Here is a 21,729-nt window from a genome sequence, read left to right on the forward strand (position 1 = left end):
AAATTCTTTTTAATTAATTAATTGTTTTAAATTTTAATTTTAATTCTATCTTCCCTTTTTATTTTTGAAAAATAATTTAACTCCTCTTCAAAATTTATTTTCGAAATTCCTTCCCTCTTCTCTTTTTCTATTTATTTATCTATTCACTAACATTTCTCTTCATCTCAAATCACTGCCTCTATCCTCACCCTTATGTTTAGATTCTCCATTCTTCTTCACTTTTATTCCTTTCTTCTTCTACTAATAATAAGGATCCTCTTTACTGTGACATAGAGAATTCCTTTTTTTTTTGTTCTCTTCTTTCTCATGTGAGCAGAAGCAAGGAAGAGACATAGAGGAGCTCAAAGAGCACCATTGGTTCTTCAAGAGGAGGACGCCACCCTCACTAAGGTGGACTCATTCCTTAATCTCCTTGCTCGTATTTTTCTATTTTTTTTATTTTTATGCTATATGTTTGTTTATGTTTTGTGTCTCTACTTCATGATCACTAGTAGTTAGTAACTATGTCTTAAAGCTATGAATAATTCCATTAATCCTTCACCTCTCTTAAATAAAAAATGTTTTTAATTCAAAAGAACAAGAAATACATGAGTTTCGAATTTATCCTTGAATTTAGTTTAATTATATTGATGTGGTGACAATAATTTTTGTTCTCTGAATGAATGCTTGAACAGTGCATATTTTTGATCTTGTTGTTTATGAATGTTAAAATTGTTGGCTCTTGAAAGAATGATGAATAAGAGAAATGTTATTGGTGATCTGAAAAATCATAAAATTGATTCTTGAAGCAAGAAAAAACAGTGAAAAAGCAAAAGTTCGAAAAAAATGGCAAAAAAATTTTAGAAAAAAAAGCAGAAAAAGCCAATAGCCCTTAAAACCAAAAGGCAAGGGTAAAAAGGATCCAAGGCTTTGATTATCAATGGATAGGAGGGCCCAAGGAAATAAAATCCAGGCCTAAGCAGCTAAATCAAGCTGTCCCTAACCATGTGCTTGTGTCATGAAGTTCCAAGTGAAAAGCTTGAGACTGAGTGGTTAAAGTCGTGATCCAAAGCAAAAAGAGTGTGCTTAAGAGCTCTGGACACCTCTAACTGGGGACTCTAGCAAGGCTGAGTCACAATCTGAAAATGTTCACCCAGTCATATGTCTGTGGCATTTATGTATCCGGTGGTAATATTGGAAAACAAAGTGCTTAGGGCCACGGCCAAGACTCATAAAAGTAGCCGTGTTCAAGAATCAACATACTTAACTAGGAGAATCAATTAACACTATCTGAACTCTGAGTTACTATAGATGCCAATCATTCTAAACTTCAAGGGATGAAGTGAGATGCCAAAACTGTTCAGAAGCAAAAAGCTACAAGTCCCACTCATCTAATTAGAATTAATATTCATTGATATTTTAGAATTTATAGTATATTCTCTTCTTTTTATCCTATTTGATTTTTAGTTGCTTGGGGACAAGCAACAATTTAAGTTTGATGTTGTGATGAGCGGATAATTTATACGTTTTTTGGCATTGTCTTTAGGTAGTTTTTAATAGGTTTAAGCTACTTTTAGGGATGTTTTCATTAGTTTTTATGCTAAATTCACATTTCTGGACTTTACTATGAGTTTGTGTGTTTTTCTGTGATTTCAGGTATTTTCTGACTAAAATTGAGGGACCTGAGCAAAACTCTGATAAAAGGCTAACAAAGGAATGCTGATGCTGTTGGAATCTGACTTCCTTGCACTCGAAACGGATTTTCTGGAGCTACAAAACTTCAAATGGTGCGCTCTCAATGGCGTTGGAAAGTAGACATCCAGAGATTTCTAGAAATATATAATAGTCCATTCTTTAGTCAGGAATGGACGACGTAAACTGGCGCTCAACGCCAGTTCCATGCTGCATTCTGGAGTCAAACGCCAGAAACACGTCACGAACCAGAGTTGAACGCCCAAAATACGTTACAACTTGGCGTTCAACTCCAAGATAAGCCTCAGCTCGTGTAACATTCAAGCTCAGCCCAAACATACACCAAGTGGGCCCCGGAAGTGGATTTATGCATCAATTACTTACTTCTGTAAACCCTAGCAGCTAGTTTATTATAAATAGGACTTTTTACTAGTGTATTAGACATCTTTGAACGTTTAGTTCTTAGACCTTGGGGGCTGGCCTCTCGGCCATGCCTGAACCTTCATCACTTATGTATTTTCAACGGTGGAGTTTCGGCATTGATGAGAATTCGGAAAGTCTAAACCTTGTCTGTGGTATTCCGAGTAGGATTCTGGGATTGAATGAGTTTGACGAGCTTCAAACTCGCAATTGCTGGGCATGATGACAAATGCAAAAGAATCAAGGGATTCTATTCCAACATGATCGAGAAGCAACAGATGATTAGCCGTGCCGTGACAGAGCATTTGGACCTTTTTCACTGAGAGGATGGGATGTAGCCATTGACAACGGTGATGCCCTACATACAGCTTGCCATGGAAAGGAGTAAGAAGGATTGGATGGATGCAGTAGGAAAGCAGAGATTCAAAAGGAATACAGCATCTCCATACACTTATTTGAAATTTCTACCAATGAAATTACATAAGTATTTCTATCCTTTATTAATAAATTAATTATCTCTTTATATTTTCGAAAACCCAATAATCAATTATTATCCGCCTGACTAAGATTTACAAGATGACCATAGCTTGCTTCATACTAACAATCTCTGTGGGATCGACCCTTACTCACGTAAGGTATTACTTGGACGACCCAGTACACTTGCTGGTTAGTTGAGCGAAGTTGTGAGGTTATATTTAGACCATGGTATTGAGCACCAACTTTTTTGGAGCCATTACTGCAGAATTAATTTCGAACAACAATTCAAGCATAAATCACAATTTTGTCCACCAGTCCACCAGTGGATATTGTGTCTTTCTTGGAGCGAATATGATCTCCTGGGCGTCAAAGAAGCAAACAGCCGTAGCCAAGTCAAGTACTGAAGCTGAATATAGGAGTATGACAGATGCAGTAGCAGCATTAGTTAACTTGGGTAAAAATTATTATGAGTGAGTTGTTATTTTCCTTGACAGAGGCACCAATATTGTATTGTGATAATTTGAGTGCTTTTTGCTTGTTGCTAATCCTATCCTAGACTCTAAGTCTAAACATTTCGAAATAGACTTGCATTTTGTTAGAGATTATGTAAATAATAAAGAGATTCGAGTGAGTCACATTCCAAAATTAGTTTAGGTGGCTGACATTCTCACAAAGGTAGTGCCCTCTGAGAGCTTTCTTCACTTTCGAGCCAAGCTCAGTGTCAATGATCAGCAACAGATCACTAGCAATGAGAATGAAGATTATTCAGTAGCAGACAAAGCAGAATGAAGACAACTAGAGATGATGACAGGAGTTATGGTGTGATCAGCATGAGTGCGCAAGGCTTGATTATTTCTATTATTCTGTTAGCTCTGCTGAGTCAGCAGAAGTCACTTTCACCCCATTTCTATTATTCTGTTAGTTAGTTAGTTCAAAGCTAACAGTAGGTGCTAGAAGGTTCTGTTAGTTACTCTATAAATAGCAACTCTCATGCTTATATTAGTTGATTTTTGTCATTTTCACTAATTCAGTAAAATCACCTTCCACTCTTCACTGTTTCATTCTCTCTTCTATTCCTCTTCTTCTTCACTTCACCTTTTGAGGTCTGATGCCTTCAAAACACACAGTATTTACTCATAGTTTTGTTCTAAAAAACCAAAAATAATTTTGTCGAATCACCTAAGTTCTAGTGGATTTTTTTAAATAAATAAGTTAATTCTTTTATTTATTGATATAGATAATTTAAAGAAACTTACTGTTTTTGCATTCGGTGATATATCTCATTTATAGTGTAAGCGACTTGACTTTGTAAAATAAGATAAGACATATATATTAAACCAATTAAACGCGTGCATCAGTGACACATCAGTGACACGTAGAAGACAAAAAAACTCTACATATCTCGTTTATAGTATAAATGAGATATGTATAAAGTCGATTCGTTTACATTGTAAATGAGATATAGTACGACATATTTTAACTAGCTATAAAAGGATCTACAAATGTTAGCCCTCTGGAGCGGTATTTTACAACCACAAACTAACCGGCAAGTGCACCGGGTCGTACCAAGTAATACCTCAGGTGAGTGAGGGTCGATCCCACGAGGATTGATGGACTAAGCCACAATAGTTAAATGATTTACTTAGTTAGGCAAGTAGAAAAGAGTTTTGAGATGTTCAAAATGTTTAAATTGAAAATATCAGAAGGCAGGCACGCAAGTAAATAAGTTGAAAATAAAATATTGGAGAAACAGTTAAGGCTTCAGAGTTATCTATTTTTTTCGAATTAACTTTTCTTACTAACTATTTTAATCATGTAGGATTTAATTTATGGCAAACTATATGTGACTAGACTCTAATTCCTTAGACCTTTTTAGTTTCCTCTAAAATTCATCAACAGCCAATTCCTTGGTCAATTAATTTCAATTAGAGAGTGATGATCAAATTCCAGTTTATATGCCACAAAAACTCTAATTATCCAAAAATAAAAGGATTATATGTCACGTATCCTGTTAAATCCAGATAATTAAAATTTAGGAGAATATGTTTTCAAGCTGTAGTTCAAGTAAAGAGCTTTTCCAAGTTATATAAGAACTCAAATAGAAAGAGGGTCATACTTCCGTTCCACCCAAATTCATAAGATGAAGAGCAAAAACAATTCTTAAATTATAAATCCATACATGAATTAAAATAGAAAAAGTAATAAAATCAATCCATACAAATAGAAAGAGCTCATAACATTAACAATGGAGGTTTAGTTGCTCATGGTTCAGAGAGAAGATACGGATTCAGGTAAAATGTACTGAGTTCCAATCTGATGGCATGAAAAGTTAACTAATGGAATCCCTTTTTATAACTAATCCTAATTAATTTAAAATCTAGTTATCTAAAATTAAAAATAATATCTTTTCCTAAAAAATAAGATTTGAATTTAAATTAGAATAATCAGCAGGTCTTCAATTGATGGGTGGGGACCACATGTTTTGTCCATTCTGCAGCTTCTAATCTATGTTTTCTGGGCTGAAAACTGGGTCAAAACAGCCCAGAAATTGCCTCCAGCATTTTTCTGTGTTTTCTGCATGTGGCGCATGTCACGCGTACGCGTCGATGGTCTTTTTCGTAAGTCATGCGGACGTGTCGGTCACGCGCACACGTCGCTATGCAATTCTTCAAATCACGCGTACGCGTCAGTCACGCGCACGCGTCGCTATGAAAAGCTCCAAATCACGCGCACGCGTCAGTCACGCATACGCGTCGCTCCTTGCTGCCATCTCCTTCAATTCTTGTGCTGCAGAAACTCCACCAAATCCAGCCGAATGTTACCTAAAATAAACAAAATTGCAAAAGACTCAAAGTAGCATCCATATTGGCTAAAAGATAATTAATTCTTTATTAAACTCAACAAATTAGATACAAATTCACTAGGAAAAGATAGGAAAGATGCTCACGCATCACAACACCAAACTTGAATTGTTGCTTGTTCTCAAGCAACCAAAATTAATATAGGCTTAGGATGTGAATTTGCATGAGAATGGGAGTTCGATTAAGCCCATGTCTCTTCTTATAATGGAGTTTACAACTGCAATCCTGAATAGTTTTGGCGTCTCACTCTCCTTTGAATCAGAAGAATGTTACTGTCATCTGGAATTAGAATCCGGATAATATTATGAATTCTCTGATCTTTTGTAGCTCAATTTAATCCTTGAACACAACAATTTTTCTTTGGTGCTTTGCACCTTGAGCCTAGCCGTGACTTTAAATATTTTGTCTTAAGGATTACTTGACACAGAAACACCACAAGCACTTAACTGGGGAACTTTCTTTAAGTTCTAAATATTTTCATTATTATTAAATTTTTTTCTCCTTTTTTTTTTCAGTTACTCCCAGACAGTGGTGCTCAAAGTCTTTGGCGTACTCTGCAGTTGATCTCGACTATAAATGTTTTGTCTCAAGGATTACTTGTTTTACCTTGCTAATTCAGGTGGGTCCCAGGCAATCATCAGGTGAAGCAACATTATAAACATGGGAATGCTCATTACCAAATTTTAGCCATCAAATCTCAGTTTTAATAGAACTATAATGTAATGGTATTAATGCAACAATTCCTACCTTTGACCTTAATCTACTTGGTAACCATGAAGGCCTCAACTCAAAATTTGAAGTAGCATGTACTATACCTTGCAGCAGGCCTTTTAACTTTGCAAAATTGTCAGCATTCTCCTACAAAGGCATCAAAGTACCAGTGTGAATAATAATATGCATCCAAGTTACATTATCAAATTAAATCAATACTTGGAAAGTAGGATGATGCGCATCGAATATTTTTGACAACAGCCCCAGACATCTTCTATTATAACGCTTTGTTTAATTCATCAAAAATAAAATCTGGAATGAAGAATTTGACAATTTGCAGAAAGTAAGAAAGAGACATTGAAATATCTGTGATATTATTTCTCCAAAGAGACTCCAATTTTTCTCTATCTGATTATGCCAAAATGATTAACAGAAGAAGAAATTTTTAAATTAGCACACGCAGCAGACTGCATTGTTGTGATACTCTCTAAATAGAAATTGTCATAGAATAGAATAAAGAGAAGAATTCTATATATCTCATACCTCAGCATCACTATCACAATCATACTCACCTTTGAACTAAAAAGTGAAAGCGAGTTAGAAAATGAGCAAGAACAGGTTAAAATATTGTAAATTCACTCTGACAAGTTATGATCAGATGATCAGAGAGTAGCATGAAGGTCAAGTTATAACTAGGTAAACCAATCTATCAATAATTATTTCATGATATCCATTGTAAATGCATGCCATTCAGCATGTAATTTAATCCATAATAATCAGTTTATCCTAAGAAAGTAATCCAGCTTCCTCAAGAATAACACTAATAACAACTACCAAACCTGCTGGTACTTGGTTTTCAATGAGAGAATAACACTAATAACGACTAACAAACCCTAACAAAGCAAGATGCAAAATAATAAAGCAAAATGCAAAATAAAAAATCAAACTCTAACATAGTAAGAAGCAGAAATTACACAAGATTGTAAAACTCCAAATATCTGAACAACAAATCCTCAAAAAAATTACAAAACCAGATAAACCAAGCTGCAAAAAAATTTGAAAGTTGCTACCAGTTCTCTATTAATAGTGGCATGAGAATGTCAAGATAAACCAGGCTGCAAAACAAAGAAAGAAGCAGTTCATATGGAAATTCATTAGACACAAAAGAGCGCAATTGGCTTTATCATTCTACCTGCCCTAGTTTCGGACATCTGTCCCTCCTCCGAGTCCAAGTCCTTCCCATACTAACTACAACAACACAAACACCATCATGTCAGTAAACAAAATAACTATATATTCTTAATCAGCTGAGGAATTTTGTAGAAGAAAAATTCTACAGATCGATGCAAAGTGAAGAAAACACAAGTCCTCAACCTGAGCCATTACTTGAACAGCATCCTATCTTTTCCAATAGTCTTCGGTACTACCTATACCACAAAAGAAAACCAGTTTATATTAAGCTATTCAACAACAAAGTGTTTTCACAAGTCATAACCAAATCAAATAACTCCTAAGAGATTCGTAAATTTTGTATTAGGTCTACTCTCTTTAAAGCCAATATAAATTCAAGATAAATCCTAAAAAGGTAAAACCCCAACACCAACAAGCATGGTTAACAGAACCGAAACGACACTGATAGGGTCACCGTTTTTACCAGGTCACAATTAAATAAACATATAAAACAATAAAAAATTAAATAAAAATTTAAAAGCCTCAAGAGTTGATGTTTGTTCTTGAGCTGGTGTTTATGATTAAGAAATCTTTAAAAGTGAAATAGAACTAAATGAACAAATTAACGATCTAGTAGCTCAATCAACCAATGAACTAATTAGCTAATACAAGAACTAAATCAACCTAATTAGGTAAATGAAGAACTAAATGAACCGATTAACCAACAAACTACTTTATTTTAATGCCTAAGTTGACTAATTAACTAACTTAGGTAGACAAAATAGAAAAAGAACACACCAGATCTGAGCAGTGGCGCTAAAGTGAAGCAAGAGAAACAGAAGCGGTGAGCAAAGGAGAAAAGCTGCGACCAGAGGTGAGGAGAGGCCGAAGCGCGAATAGATGCGGCAAACCACTAGCGGTGACGGCGGGACTCAAATGGGCGAGCAGAACAACCAGTTACGGCGAAAACAGAAGAGATGCAGACGCAGGAGGTGAACCACCAGCGACGAACTGGTTCTCTCTTCTCTGATCTCTCTTGGTTTATTGTGTAGGAACTAGGAAGGCTAGGTAGAGTGCCGAGATGGTAAATTAGGTAGGAAAAAATAGTGATGGCGAAGTGGTAAGCAGGGAAGAGGAGCGACAGTTCTGGAGTGGTGAGTGGAGAAAGGGGAGTGACGGTTTTGGGATGGTGAGTGGTGACGCCGTGAAGATGTGTGGCGGCGAACCAGGAATTTCGGGGGTGATGAGTGGCGGGAACAAGGGAAGAAGGGTGAGTCATGAGTGTTATGTTTTCTGATGGCTAAGTGTTAGTGTAGTATGGATGAAAAGGGAAAAAAATACTAAGTCTCGCATGGGTTTGGGCCTACATAGATTAGGCAACACTTTTGAAACGCACCCAAAACATAACAAATGGGTTACTTTTTAAAAGCGTTCTCTTTGGTAAAAAAGGTGTATCCATAGCTTTTTAGATTTGGCTACGCTTTATAAGTGATATTTAAAATATCTAAGGAGACGTTTTTGAAGTGATGCCTCAATAGTGTTTCCTTTTCTCTTATAAAAGAGCACCATGCGAAAAAATAGCCTATTCCTAAAATAGGCTACGCTTTTCAAATGTAGCTTAAAAAAAGTATGACTGGATGAGTGTTTTTTTGTAGTGACATTAACAAAGTTTGGGAATTAAATAGAAGCAATTAAAATTTCAAAGATTAAATTAAGACTCGTGTGTAAATTAAAAAATCAAATTAAATATTATTTCTATCTTATTTAGAGTATAAATAAATTGACTTTATAAATATCTTATTTACACTGTAAATAAAATAAGACATAAAATAATTAAATTATTTTCATATAGTGTAACCTTTTCTATCCGATTATATCCTTTTCTGTTGGCTAATTTTTTTAGCCTTTTTTATTATATATATACACTAGTGAATTATGAATAGAACTGATCGCTTTTAGCGCGTGTATAATAAGTGGTATAATAAATGTTTTAGTTTCATAATTAATAATTTCTGGATTCAAACGTTAATAATGAAATAAAAAGTAAACATGAGATAAGAGCAAAATATAAGTGAGAGAGCATCTTTATATATATTGGTGACATTGTTGTTGCCGTAATCAAGGAAATGGTACCAAATATGTTTTTAAGAAGATCAGAAAAACGATTAGAGTTGTAATTATATGTATTTGGAAAGAACTTAAATGTAACAATAGTATGATAGATAATATAGTATAATAATAATGCTGTAGTTGTCATTGATTAAGACAGAAATCCAAAAAAAACTCGAATTTTTGGCACAATCGTCCAGAATAGAAACAATTAAATTTTACTAAAATAGTTTCATTAGTATCTGATGTATTATAAAAAAAAATATTTTATTATTTAATAAATATATATATATATAATAATATAATTGCTATAAAAATATAAATTAAATAAAAATTAGTAACGTTAATGATATCGTCGTTATTATTGCGAGTTATAACTCGGCTTCATAACCGTTATCAATATATGCTATAACTCGTCATTATCCGTTACTGCTCGAATTTTATGAGCTACAGCTCGGTGATATCAATACTCCTATCATAACTGACACCCCAAACGGCAAAATAAAGTCCGTTACAATATCAATCATTTGAGAAACCGACGATTATTACCGAGAATGTAACGGACGAAGAATTCATCATATAAAGGGAAGTAGAACATTTCTTTTAGTATCAAGTTTTTTGAACAAGATAATATACTGACTTAAGCTTTGGAGTGCCTTTGCAGGTATACTCCACCTCTTTTTCATTGCTTGTGCTTTCACACAACAACACGAATAAGAAGCTCGGATTTAGGAGTCGGACGTCCAGCCTCCGAATACATAGCTTGGCTGATTCCCAGTAGTTGAAGCCGATCTATTTCGCAGGCAAGATCAATTGGCGCTCACCGTGGGGCTGAGGAAATCAATTTTTTCTTTTGGTCCCGTTACCTTCGTCTACACCCGTGGCTGACGTACTACCTCCTTCACTATCCGAATTCATGCAGATGATAGCTGAGCTACAACAAGCCAATCAACGAATGGTCGACGAAAATCAAATAATGGCTACTCAAATCGCTGAACTAAACCATGCTCGGATAGAGCGTAACGACACTCATCACCAGCAGCCAGAAGATGATGAGCATCATTCTCAACCCCCTCATGTCTCGGAGACTATCCGAGCCGACGAAGCCCAACCTGAAGATGAAAAGGAAGAGTCCGACGACCTTGTAGGACCCTTCACAGAAGAAGTGATGAACTTCGAATTGCCAAAGAGATTCACCTTGCCACTTACCCTCACACCTTATGATGGGCTCGGAGACCCAAAGAAATTTCTCAAGAAGTTCTGATCAATAATGATTGTCAATGACGCATCGGATACAGTTTTATGCCATTGCTTTCCAAATTATTTAGACGGTCCTGCACTTGATTGGTTGTGTGCTTTACCTGCAGGTTCCATCTCGCGGTTTCAATAGCTGGCGAAGCTATTTGAAGAGCACTTTGCCGGATCCACGATTTACTTGCACGACTCCGATTATTTGAACACGATCAAACAGGGACCAAACGAAAGCTTGAAGGACTACATGACCCGCTTTACCAAAGTCGCAATCAGCATACCTGACCTCCACCCCGAAGTCCACCTACACGCAATCAAAAGCAGACTTCGACCTGGAAAATTCCATGAGACAATCACAGTAGCCAAGCCGAGGACCCTTGCAGAGTTTCGCGAGAAAGCAAAAGGCCAAATTGATATCGAAGAGCTCAGACAAGCTCGGAAAACTGAGAAGTCAAACTACCGAGAAGACGATAAGAGCTTAAGCACTAAGAAAAATTTTAAATTAACCCCTCGCTTTGATTCTTATACGCAGTTCAATACTAAGAGAGAGGACATAATCAAAGAGATCTTGAATTCGAAGCTGATCAAGCCACCAAGAAAGGCCGGCACCTATCAAGACACAAAGAATATGGACAAGTCTAAATATTGCGCTTTCCACCAGAAACACGGTCACAACACCGACAATTGTGTGGTGGCCAAAGACCTTCTGGAACGCCTAGCCAGGCAAGGACACCTCGACAAGTACATTGGAGGTCACATACAAAGGCGCATCACAGCTTCCACAACAAACGATTCCTCCGAACAACAAAACCAAGGAAAAGACAAGACACCTTCAAGCCAATACGAAAAACCACAAGGTATAATCAATTTCATTTCAGGAGGGTACGCAGGTGGAGGATCCTCAAATTCGGCAAGAAAAAGATCGTTCCGAGCAATATGCTCGGTGAACGGGCCACAACAAGAGGCCGAAATGACAAATCAACAACCACAAGTAACTTTTACACGCGCTGACTTCAATTCCAGCATACAAAACTTGGACGATCCTGTTGTAGTCACTCTTCAACTAGGGGATTTGTTGGTAAGGAAAGTACTCTTAGACCCCGGAAGCAGCACCGACGTTTTATTCTATTCCACATTCCAAAAAATGAAGCTCAGCGACAACATGCTGCAGTCAACAGAAGGAGACTTGGTTGGATTCTCAGGAGAGCGAGTTCCAATACTGGGTTCAGTGTGGTTGCAAACCAAACTGGGTGAGCATCCTCTTTCAAAAACATATGATATTCAATATTTAGTGGTCGATTGTTTTAGTCCATATAATCTTATACTTGGCCGACCTTTTCTAAACAAGTTCGGCGCAGTTGTTTCTACAGTTCATCTGTGTGTTAAGTTTCCCCTGCAAGACGATCAAGTTGTAACAATCCATGGAGATTATAAAGAAGCACGTCAGTGTTACAACATTAGCATGAAACTCTAAAATCGTCCAGGCAATAGGTCAACAATGTTGACCTTCCCGACAACAGCCACCCACTTGCCGACTAGATCCAAGAGCTAACTTTCTTGAACGCCCAAAACCATCCGACGACTTACAGAAAGTATATTTTAATAATGATCCTAACAAATTTACTTATGTAGGTACGTCAATCAACACATCAGAACTACAGGCCATCACTACCTTCCTACAAAATCAAGCCGACCTTTTTGCATGGACACCTTAAGACATGCTCGGCATCGACCCAAAAATCAATAGCCACAAACTGGCAATAAACTCGTCAGTCAAACCAGTACAGCAAAAGAAAAGAAAACTCGGTGAAGAAAAGAAAAGAGCGTCACTAGAGGAAACCCAAAAGCTCATCAATGCAGAATTTATCAAAGAAATCAGATTTACTATCTGGTTAGCCAATGTGGTAATGGTAAGAAAACAAAATGGTAAGTGGCGCATGTGTGTCGACTTCACTGACTTAAACAAAGCATGCCCTAAGGATTCTTATCCTTTACCATCCATAGACTCTTTAGTAACGCCTCAAGTTATGCTACCTTGTGTTTTATGGATACGTATTCAGGGTATAATCAAATCCTCATGCACCCCTCCGATCAAAGTAAAACGGCATTTATTACTGATTTCGGTAACTATTGTTATAAAGTTATGCCATTTGGATTAAAGAACGCAGGTGCAAGTTACCAACGTCTTATGGACAAAGTCTTCGCCAAACAAATTGGCACAAATATCGAAGTCTATGTCGATGATATGGTCACCAAGACATAGATCGGGAAAAACCATATCGACGACCTAGTAGAAATATTCGGCCAAATCCGCTACTACAGCATGCGCCTCAATCCCGAGAAATGTGCATTCGCCGTTCAAGGGGGTAAGTTTTTAGGATTTTGACTTAAGCGAAAATTGGCAGATTAAGAATTAATTAGGGAAATGGTGTTGCGAGTACAGCTTTTAACCGGAAAAAATCCACTTGTCAATTTAGAAAAAGGGTTGTCACAAATTTTAGAAATAAAATACTGGGAGTATGAGTCACAGGTCGTCTCCCAACAAGTTGCAGGAAGATGTGCTATTTTATCAATCAGAGGTTTTCAAAAGGGGTTTTGAATTTGATGAACAGAAAATTAAATTAGAGAATTTATATGATTTAAATAAAATCTTGACCGGGAGAAGATTAATTGGAAGTTCTATCCTTGTTGGAATTTTGTCAAGATCAATTAATAATTAGTCATTGTTTTCATTTAGTTAACCCTCAACGAATGAATGAAAGTCAAATTAAAAGTCAACTTCTATTCACAAGTCATAATCCTCTCCCTTGGGAAGGATTAGAGTTAGTGACTAACAAGCTAACCAACAATGAACCAATTACAATTGAACTCTTGAGTATTCCAACTCAAGGTTCTCCTTTTAATCAACTCCCAATCAAGTTGGGGAACTACTCCATCATTATAAATATAGACTTCACAAAATCAATAGGGGAAATAAGAAAAGACATAATAAACAATAATGAAAGAGATTAAATAAAAGTAAAAATAGTTTTGTATTAATAAACTATGAAAATAATCCAATGTCAACTCTGAAAAATTGAGAATATGGAAGAGTAAATGAAAAGTAAATAACAAACTATGATAATCAGTTCTGGAGGTAGACTCTTCTCAAAAGCTAAAGCCAAAAATCTTCAAATCCTATTTTATGAATGTCAAAAAGAGAAACCTAGGGGAAGAGTAAAATCATATCTGAAAACTTGAAATTGTGTGGAATGAATTGTTGTACTCGTCTCTGCATGTTCCCTGGTTCTAATCTGTGTTAGTTTCTGGGCCAAAAACTGGGTTGAAATGCGGCCCAGAAACTATGCCAGTGACTTCTGTAATTCTGCAGATCGCGCACGTCACGCGGCCACGTCGTCCACGCGTTCGCGTCACTCAACGTTTGTCGTACCACGCATGCGCGTCGTCCACGCATTCGGGTCGTTCGTGCAGCTTCCAATCCGTGCGGTCGCGTCAGGCACGCGAGCGCGTCACTGTGATTTCTTCCATTTTACGCGGTTGCGTGAGCCATGCGACCGCGTGACTTCTCACTGGTCATCTCCTCAATTCCTTATGTTCCTTCTACTTTTGCATGCTTCCTCTTTATTCCTTACGCCATTCCTACCCTATGAAGCCTGAAACACTTAACACAGAGATCACGGCATCGAATGGTACGAAGGAAAATAAAAATATACAACTAAAAAGCCTCTAGGAAGCAAGTTTCCAATCATAGAATATTTTTAGGAAGGAATTGTAAATACATGCAAATCATATGAATAAGCGGGCGAAGACTTGATAAAACCACACAATTAAACACAATATGAATCATAAAATAGCGGTTCATCAACCTCCCCACACTTAAACATTAGCATGTCCTCATGCTAAATTGAAGGAGATAAATATGAATGAATAGGGACATGTAAAACTCATGCAATGCAATGCAACCTCTATACATATGAATGCAGCTATATGATTTTGTCTATATGATTAAAAATAGATAAGTTCTCTAAGACAAAACATGGGGCAGATTTCACTAATTCAAATCATATAGTAAAAGCAGATAAATTTGTAAGAAGATAGCTTGTGAAAGCAAGGAATACAGGACCGAGCCTTGAACCCTTACTGTTGGTGTGTGTGCACTCTAATCATCTCTAGTATATGTGTAATCACTCTCTCCTTCTCCAATCATGCTTTCAAAAATTTTGTTTTTCACCTAACCAATCAACAATTTTAAAATGCCGATGCAAACATCATGAGGTCTTTTCATGGTTGTAATGGGGCTAAGGTAAGGCGAGGGTACACATATGGCTAAGTGAGCTTATACATTGAATCTTTAATTAACCTAAGCTCTCACCTAACATACATATATTCTATATAATTTCAACATTCATCTTAGCTACCCAAAATCTCCTTTTCACATTCCATACTCATGCATCAACCTTTATTTTAATTTTATCACATGTGCATTGATTATTAAACTCTAACTTATCATTGGGGTGATTTTGTCCCCTTATTCACTAAAATAAAGAATTTTTTTTACTTATCAATGCACATAGATTTGTAATCTTTCTTTTATGGTTTCACATGAATAGGTACCCAAATTCCCTTTATTTTATCATGACATATTCTCCTATTACCCTTTATTCCCACAATTTTCCCGTACAGTTAACACACAAATTCTATCTTAAGCTAACCAAAGATTCAATTGGGATTTTTCATTGTTTTTCTGCTTAAGGCTAGTAATGTGGTAAAATATAGAACAAATGGGATTAAAAACGGCTCAAAGTGGTTAACAAAGGTAATTAAAAGGGTTGGCTTATTTGGGATACGTGAGCTAAACAAACAATGGCCTCAATTATATGCATGCACATAACACATTAACATTGGACATATAGGATAAAACAAAATTCAGATTACAATCATAGAGAAGAAAACACACGAGAAATAAAAATTTTTATGGTTAAATAGTGTAACCATGTATTTATGCTCAAAGTCTCACGGGTTGTGTGTTCTTTTAGCTCAAAAATCCTGTTCCAATTTCAACTTCAAACAAATTTAACATAAGTGTTTTGATTTAAATTAGTGAAATTTTCAAAACATATATGGTCTTAAAATAAACTTATTATCTTTTCAATCAGGTAGAACATGCATGTAATTAACCTACTACTATGCAATCTATCCTATTCTAAAGAAAAAGAAATTGGTGTTAGGGGGAAAGAATTACCTCTGGAAGTCAGGTACTGACTGACCTCCCCACACTTAAGGCTTTGCACCATCCTCGGTGCCATCTGTCAGGAACAAGGGTGGACTGGTGGCAGTATCTCCACAGTCAGGGCCGTCATGGCTCCCTGTGCTAGTAAAGGAAGTGGAGTCCGGAGTGCCTGGGTCCTCGTCAGGTCTGTGGTTGCCTGTGAGTAGCTCCTTGAGGTATTTGAAACGGCGGTGGTTGCGGCACTCTCGTAGCTTTGCTTTCTGGTCTTGCCGGTCTAACCTCTCCAGTATTTGATGCAGCAGCTGACTAGTAGAAGGTGGAATGTCTTCAGCATATTCTGCTGACTGGCTGGTAGTGGCTAGTGGTGGCCTGAGATATCTCCCGTTAGGGACGTATTGATCATCCCGTGGAAGTATGGCTTTGGTGTCCGCAGCTCTGTAGGAGACTCCGGCTGCTGAGACAAGATCAGAAACCAAGGCGGGGAAAGGTAGGTTGCCCGCAATTTGCACGTGTCCTATAGCGTTTCGAATGTGTCTCGGTAGGTTTAGAGGCTATTCTGTGAGGATGCACCCTAGTAGAACGGCCATGTCTGCAGTGAAGGAGGACTCATGAGTGCTCGGAAAGACGTAATGGGACATAATCTGTGCCCATACGTGAGCTTCTAAGGTGAGTGCGGAAGCCGATATTCCCTTAGGACGGGAACGATGGTATCCAAAAATCCATTTGCTGCCAGGTTGTGCGATAACTTTGAGAACAACGTCCCAGTCAAATTTGTACGCCTGGCACTTGAGTACAGCTTCTTGAAATGCGTCCAATCCTTCTGGAGCAGGGGAAAGATCTAAGGCTCACTGAATGGCCTCTTCTGTAATGGGAACTTGCTTCTGACGGACATAAACAGACTTTAGGGTTGGCAGGTGGAGATTGGAGTAGAACTCAACTACCCAAGAAAGATTATCCTGTCGTGGCTGTCTCTGTAGGTATCCCCAATGTCTTTGTGCAATCGGCAGCTCAACAAATTCGGCAATACGAGGTGGAAGGATAAGAAGGTGTTCGTTGTTGTAATTCCGAGTAGCCAGAATGGGAAACATCTGCTCACAGTAACGATTGGAAAATCGTGCAGTGTCCTTTGCTGGGAAGGCTTTCACCTTTTCATCGACCTTTATAATCCTTTTAATTATTTTTGTTGAGGGCTTAACTACAGTTGAAGATGGCTCTGCCACTAATGCTCTCTTTGTTCCTTTCCTTGCTGTGGATTTGGGGGTAGCTTTCTCTTTGCCTTTCTTGGTGGCCTTTCTGAAAGGGAAAGTGTAAAGACGTTAAAACTTCAAGGATTAGAGCAAGGAAGAGAACGGGAAAGGTGGTAATCAGTGCACAGTAAAGAAGAATGACGTTAACTCATGGTCATGACTACATGTGAAAAGTCATCAATGGAAATATATCAAGTGCATGTGATGATAGTTAAATGCAAGGTATTTATTAGCATGCCGGTGATGCGGCAAAAATTGGTGAATTAAAAATTATTAAAATATATTCGTTGTAAGTATAGTTCTTAACTCACCAGAAATCCACTTATCAATTTAGAAAGGTGTCATAGAAGTTTAAAATTAAAATACTGGGAGTATGAATCCCAGGTCGTCTCCCAACGAGTTGCAGAAAAGTGTGCTATTTTATTAATCAGATGTTTTCAAAAAGGTTTGAGTTGAGTAAACAGGGAATTAAATTGGAGAATTTGAATAATGTAAATAAAAGTCTTGACTGGGAGTTGATTAGTTGGAAGCCCCATTATTGTTGGATTACTCTCTAGATTGATTTATAACTAAAGGTTATCCTGTTTAGTTATCTCTTACTAGGTAAGGGAAAGTCAAACAAGTTGGGACGCTATGTCCGTTCACATGTTGCAACCCACTTAATAAAAGGGATTGGTGTTAGTGACTAGAGGACAAGCCAACAATAAACCCAATTACAATCTTTCTTTTAAGCCTTCCAACTCAAGGGTTCCTTTCAATCAACCCCCCATCAAGTCAGAGAACTACTCGCTCATTGTGAATGTAAAATTCATAACATATGAAAGGGAATTGAAGAAAGACATTATAAATAAAAATCAAAATAATCAATTAAAAATAAAAGTAATCCTTGTATTAAATAATCCTAAAAATATTCCAATGGTAAAATTAACAGAGCAAAGGACATGGAGAGTAAAGCCAAGTAAAGAAAACGAACTAGAATGACGAAGTCTTGATGAGGTAATAACTCTTCTCAGTATCCCAATGCAAAAAGTGGTAGAAAAATAAAATCCTAAAAACTATGAATGTGTAGAGAGAAAAACCTAGAGGAGGAGTAAAAACTAGATCTAAAACTAAAACTGTGTAGAATGAATTGTTGTTCTGGTTTCTGCATGTTCTCTGGCTCTAGTCTGCTGTTCTGGGCCAAAAACTGGGTCAAAATAGAGTCTGCTGTTCTGGGCCGAAAACTGGGTCAAAATAGGGTCCAAAATGGCCCCCAGCGAATTCTGCAGATTATGCAGATCGCGCATGTCACGTGATCGCATCATCCATGCGGACGCGTCATTCGCGTTTTTCCTTGCCACGCGTTCGCGTCATCCACGCTTCCGCGTCACTTGTGCTTTTCTAATCCGCGCGGTCGCGTGAGCCATGCGGCTGCGTCACTGCGATTTCTCCTCTTTCGCGCGAACGCATGAGCCATGCGGCCGCGTCACTTCTCGCTGGTTATCTCCTCAATTTCTCATGTTCCTTCCATTTTCACTAGCTTCCTTTCCAATCTCCAACTCATTCATGCTCTATAAAGCCTGAAACACTTAACACACAGATTACGGCATCGAATGGAATAAAGGAGAATTAAAATGCATAATTAAAAAGTCTCCAGGAAGCAATTTTCAACCATGTAGTAATTTTAGGAAGGAAATATAAATGCATGCTAAATTAATGAATAAGTGGGTAAGGATCATGATAAAACCACACAATTAAACACAATATAAACCATAAAATAGTGGTTTATCAACCTCCCCACACTTAAACATTAGCATGTCCTCATGCTTAATTGAAGGAGATAAGATAAATAAGTATGAACATGTAGAAACTCATGCAATGTAATGCAACCTATATATATGAATGCAACTATATGATTCTTGTCCACTTGATCAAAAGTAAATAAGCTCTTCAAAACAATTACAAATCAAATTCCACTATTTCTATCATTATACAGTAAGACAGATAGAAGTGCAAGAAGATAGCTCATGAAAGCAGGGAACATGGAAATTCAAGCATTGAACCCTCACTGATGATGTATGTATGCTCTATAGCTACCCAGAATTCCCTTTTACATTCCATACTCATGTATCAATTTTAATTTTATCATATGTGCATTGATCTTTGAATTTTTAATTCAGCGTTGGGGTAATTTTGTCCCCTTATTTATTTATTGATTTTTTTTATAGACATAAAAATAAACATAGCTTATCAATGCACATAGATTTTTAATTCTTATAGTTTCACATGAGTAGGTGTCCAAATTCCCATTGTATTATCATGACACACTCCCTTAATAACTTTTGTTCCCACAAATTCCCATGCTTAATTAACTAACATACACAATTCTATCTTAAGCTAACCAAAGATTTAATTTGGGATATACAATTATTTTTTTTTGCTTAAGGCTAGTAATGTGGTAAAATATAGAACAAATGGGATTTAAAGGCTCAAAGTGGTTAACAAAGGTAATTAAAAAGGGTAGGCTTAATTTGGATAAGTGAGTTTAAACAAATAATGACCTCAATCACATGTAAGCATATAAACATAATAAATATTGGACATATAGGATGAAACAAAATATAGATTACAATCATAGAGAAGTAAACACACAAGAATAAAATAATTATGGTTAAATAATGTAACCATGCATAAAGGCTCAAATTTTTCACAGGTTGTGTGTTCTTTAGCTCAAAAATCATGTTCCAAATACAACTTCAAGCAGATTCAACATAAGATTTTTGATTAAAATTAGTGAAATTTTGTTCCAAAGATAGAGTCTTAGAAGAAACTTATTGTCTTTTCAATCAAGTAGAACATGCATGCAACTAACCTATTACTATGCAATTTATCATATTCTATAAAAGAAAGAAAATCTAACTAAAATATCCTAATTATTGGTGCTAGGGAAGAGGTGAAGTCAGGTACTGACGACCTCCCCACACTTAAGGCTTTGCATCGTCCTCGGTGCCATCTGTCAAGAACAATAATGGGCTGGTGGCAGTGTCTCCACAGTCGGCGCCGTCATGACTCCCTGTGCTGGTGAAGGAAGTGGAGTCCGGAGTGCCTGGATCGTCATCGGGTTGGTGATTGCCTGTAAGTAGCTCCTTGAGGTATTTGAAACGGCGGTGGTTGCGGCGCTCTCAGAGCTTTGCTTTCTTTTCTTGTTGGTCCAATCGCTTCAGTATTTGATGCAGCAGCTGACTAGTAGATGGGGAGGAGCTGCAGCATCCTCTGTGGACTGGCTGGAAGTGGCAAGTTGTGGCCTGAGATATCTCCCGTTAGGGACATACTGATCATCCCGTGGAAGAATGGCTTTGGTGTCTCCATCTCTGTAGGATACTCCGGCTGCTGAGATAAGATCAGAGACCAATGCAGGAAAAGGTAGGTTGCCCGCGATCTGCACATGTTCCATAGCATTCTGGATATGTCTTGGTAAATTAAGAGGCTGGTCTGTGATGATGCACCATAGTAGAACGGCCATGTCTACGGTGAAGGAGGACTCATGAGTACTCAGAAAGACGTAATGGGACATAATCTGTGCCCATACGTGAGCCTCTAAGGTGAGTACGAAAGCCGAGATTCCCTTAGGACGGGAACGATGGTATCCGAAGATCCATTTGCTGCCAGGTCGAGCGATAACTCTGAGAACAGCGTCCCAGTCATAGGTGTATGCCTGGCACTTGATTGTGGCTTTCTGAAAGGCGTCCAATCCTTCTGGAGCAGGTGGGAGATCTAAGGCTTGCTGTATGGCCTCTTCTGTAATGGGGACTTGCTTTTGGTGTAAATAGATGGACTGCAGAGTTGGTAGGTGGAAGTTGGAGTAGAACTCAACAACACAAGAAAGATTAACCTATCGTGGCTGTCTCTGTAAGAATCTCCAATGTCTTTGTACAATTTGTGGCTCAACAAATTCAGCGATACGAGGCGGAAGGATAAGAAGGTGTTTATTATTGTAATTTCAAGCTGCCAGAATAGGAAACATCTGCTCACAGTAGCAATTTGGGAATCGTGCAGTGTCCTTGGCTGGGAAGGCTCTCTCCTTTTCATCAACCTTGATAATCCTTTTAATTCTTTTTGTTGAGGGCTTGACTGCAGTTGAAGAAGGCTCTGCCACTAATGCTCGCTTCGTTCCTTTCCTTGCTATGGGTTTAGGGGTAGCTTTCTCTTTGCCTTTTTTGGTGGCCATTCTGAAAAAGGGAAGAGAAAGTAAGTTAAATCCAAAGAGATAAAGCAAGGAGGGGGAGTGGGTGAGTGATAATCATTGCAGGGTAAAGATGAATGAAATAAACACATGATCATGACAACATGTGAAAAGATCATTAAAGGAAAAAGAACAAGTGCATGATAGGGTAAGTAGATGCAAGATGATTATTGCATGCCGGCAAGGGCATGAATAGCATAGATCAAGCATCACTTCGTAACAAACTATCGCCTTTGTATTGACAATTAAATTCAATTAATAAAATAGTAAAGGGAATTTGTGAAAAACATGCTTTGAATAGTAGAAAGTATAATAGAGAAGTGCATAATGCCAAATAATTTGCAACAATCCACAAGCATA

The 21,729-nt window shown here is 37.4% G+C and overlaps 1 protein-coding gene across 1 annotated transcript; it reads left to right on the forward strand.

Annotated features, from left to right (window-relative positions):
* Positions 1-10,917: 10,917 nt before the first annotated feature.
* LOC107484011 (uncharacterized) lies at positions 10,918-12,933 on the forward strand. The gene is made up of 2 exons (XM_016104620.1): positions 10,918-12,112; positions 12,731-12,933. Exons 1-2 carry the CDS (start codon positions 10,918-10,920, stop codon positions 12,931-12,933), a joined length of 1,398 nt encoding a protein of 465 aa, XP_015960106.1.
* Positions 12,934-21,729: the final 8,796 nt, after the last annotated feature.

Source organism: Arachis duranensis, chromosome 4, assembly GCF_000817695.3.
Source record: "Arachis duranensis cultivar V14167 chromosome 4, aradu.V14167.gnm2.J7QH, whole genome shotgun sequence".
Taxonomy (NCBI): Eukaryota; Viridiplantae; Streptophyta; class Magnoliopsida; order Fabales; family Fabaceae; genus Arachis; species Arachis duranensis.

Coding starts and splice junctions, on each gene's coding strand:
- LOC107484011 (XM_016104620.1), top strand. CDS start 10,918: ATGACCCGCTTTACCAAAGTCGCAATCAGCATACCTGACCTCCACCCC. Junction 12,113..12,730: donor TGGAGATTATAAAGAAGCAC/GTCAGTGTTACA, acceptor ATACGTATTCAG/GGTATAATCAAATCCTCATG.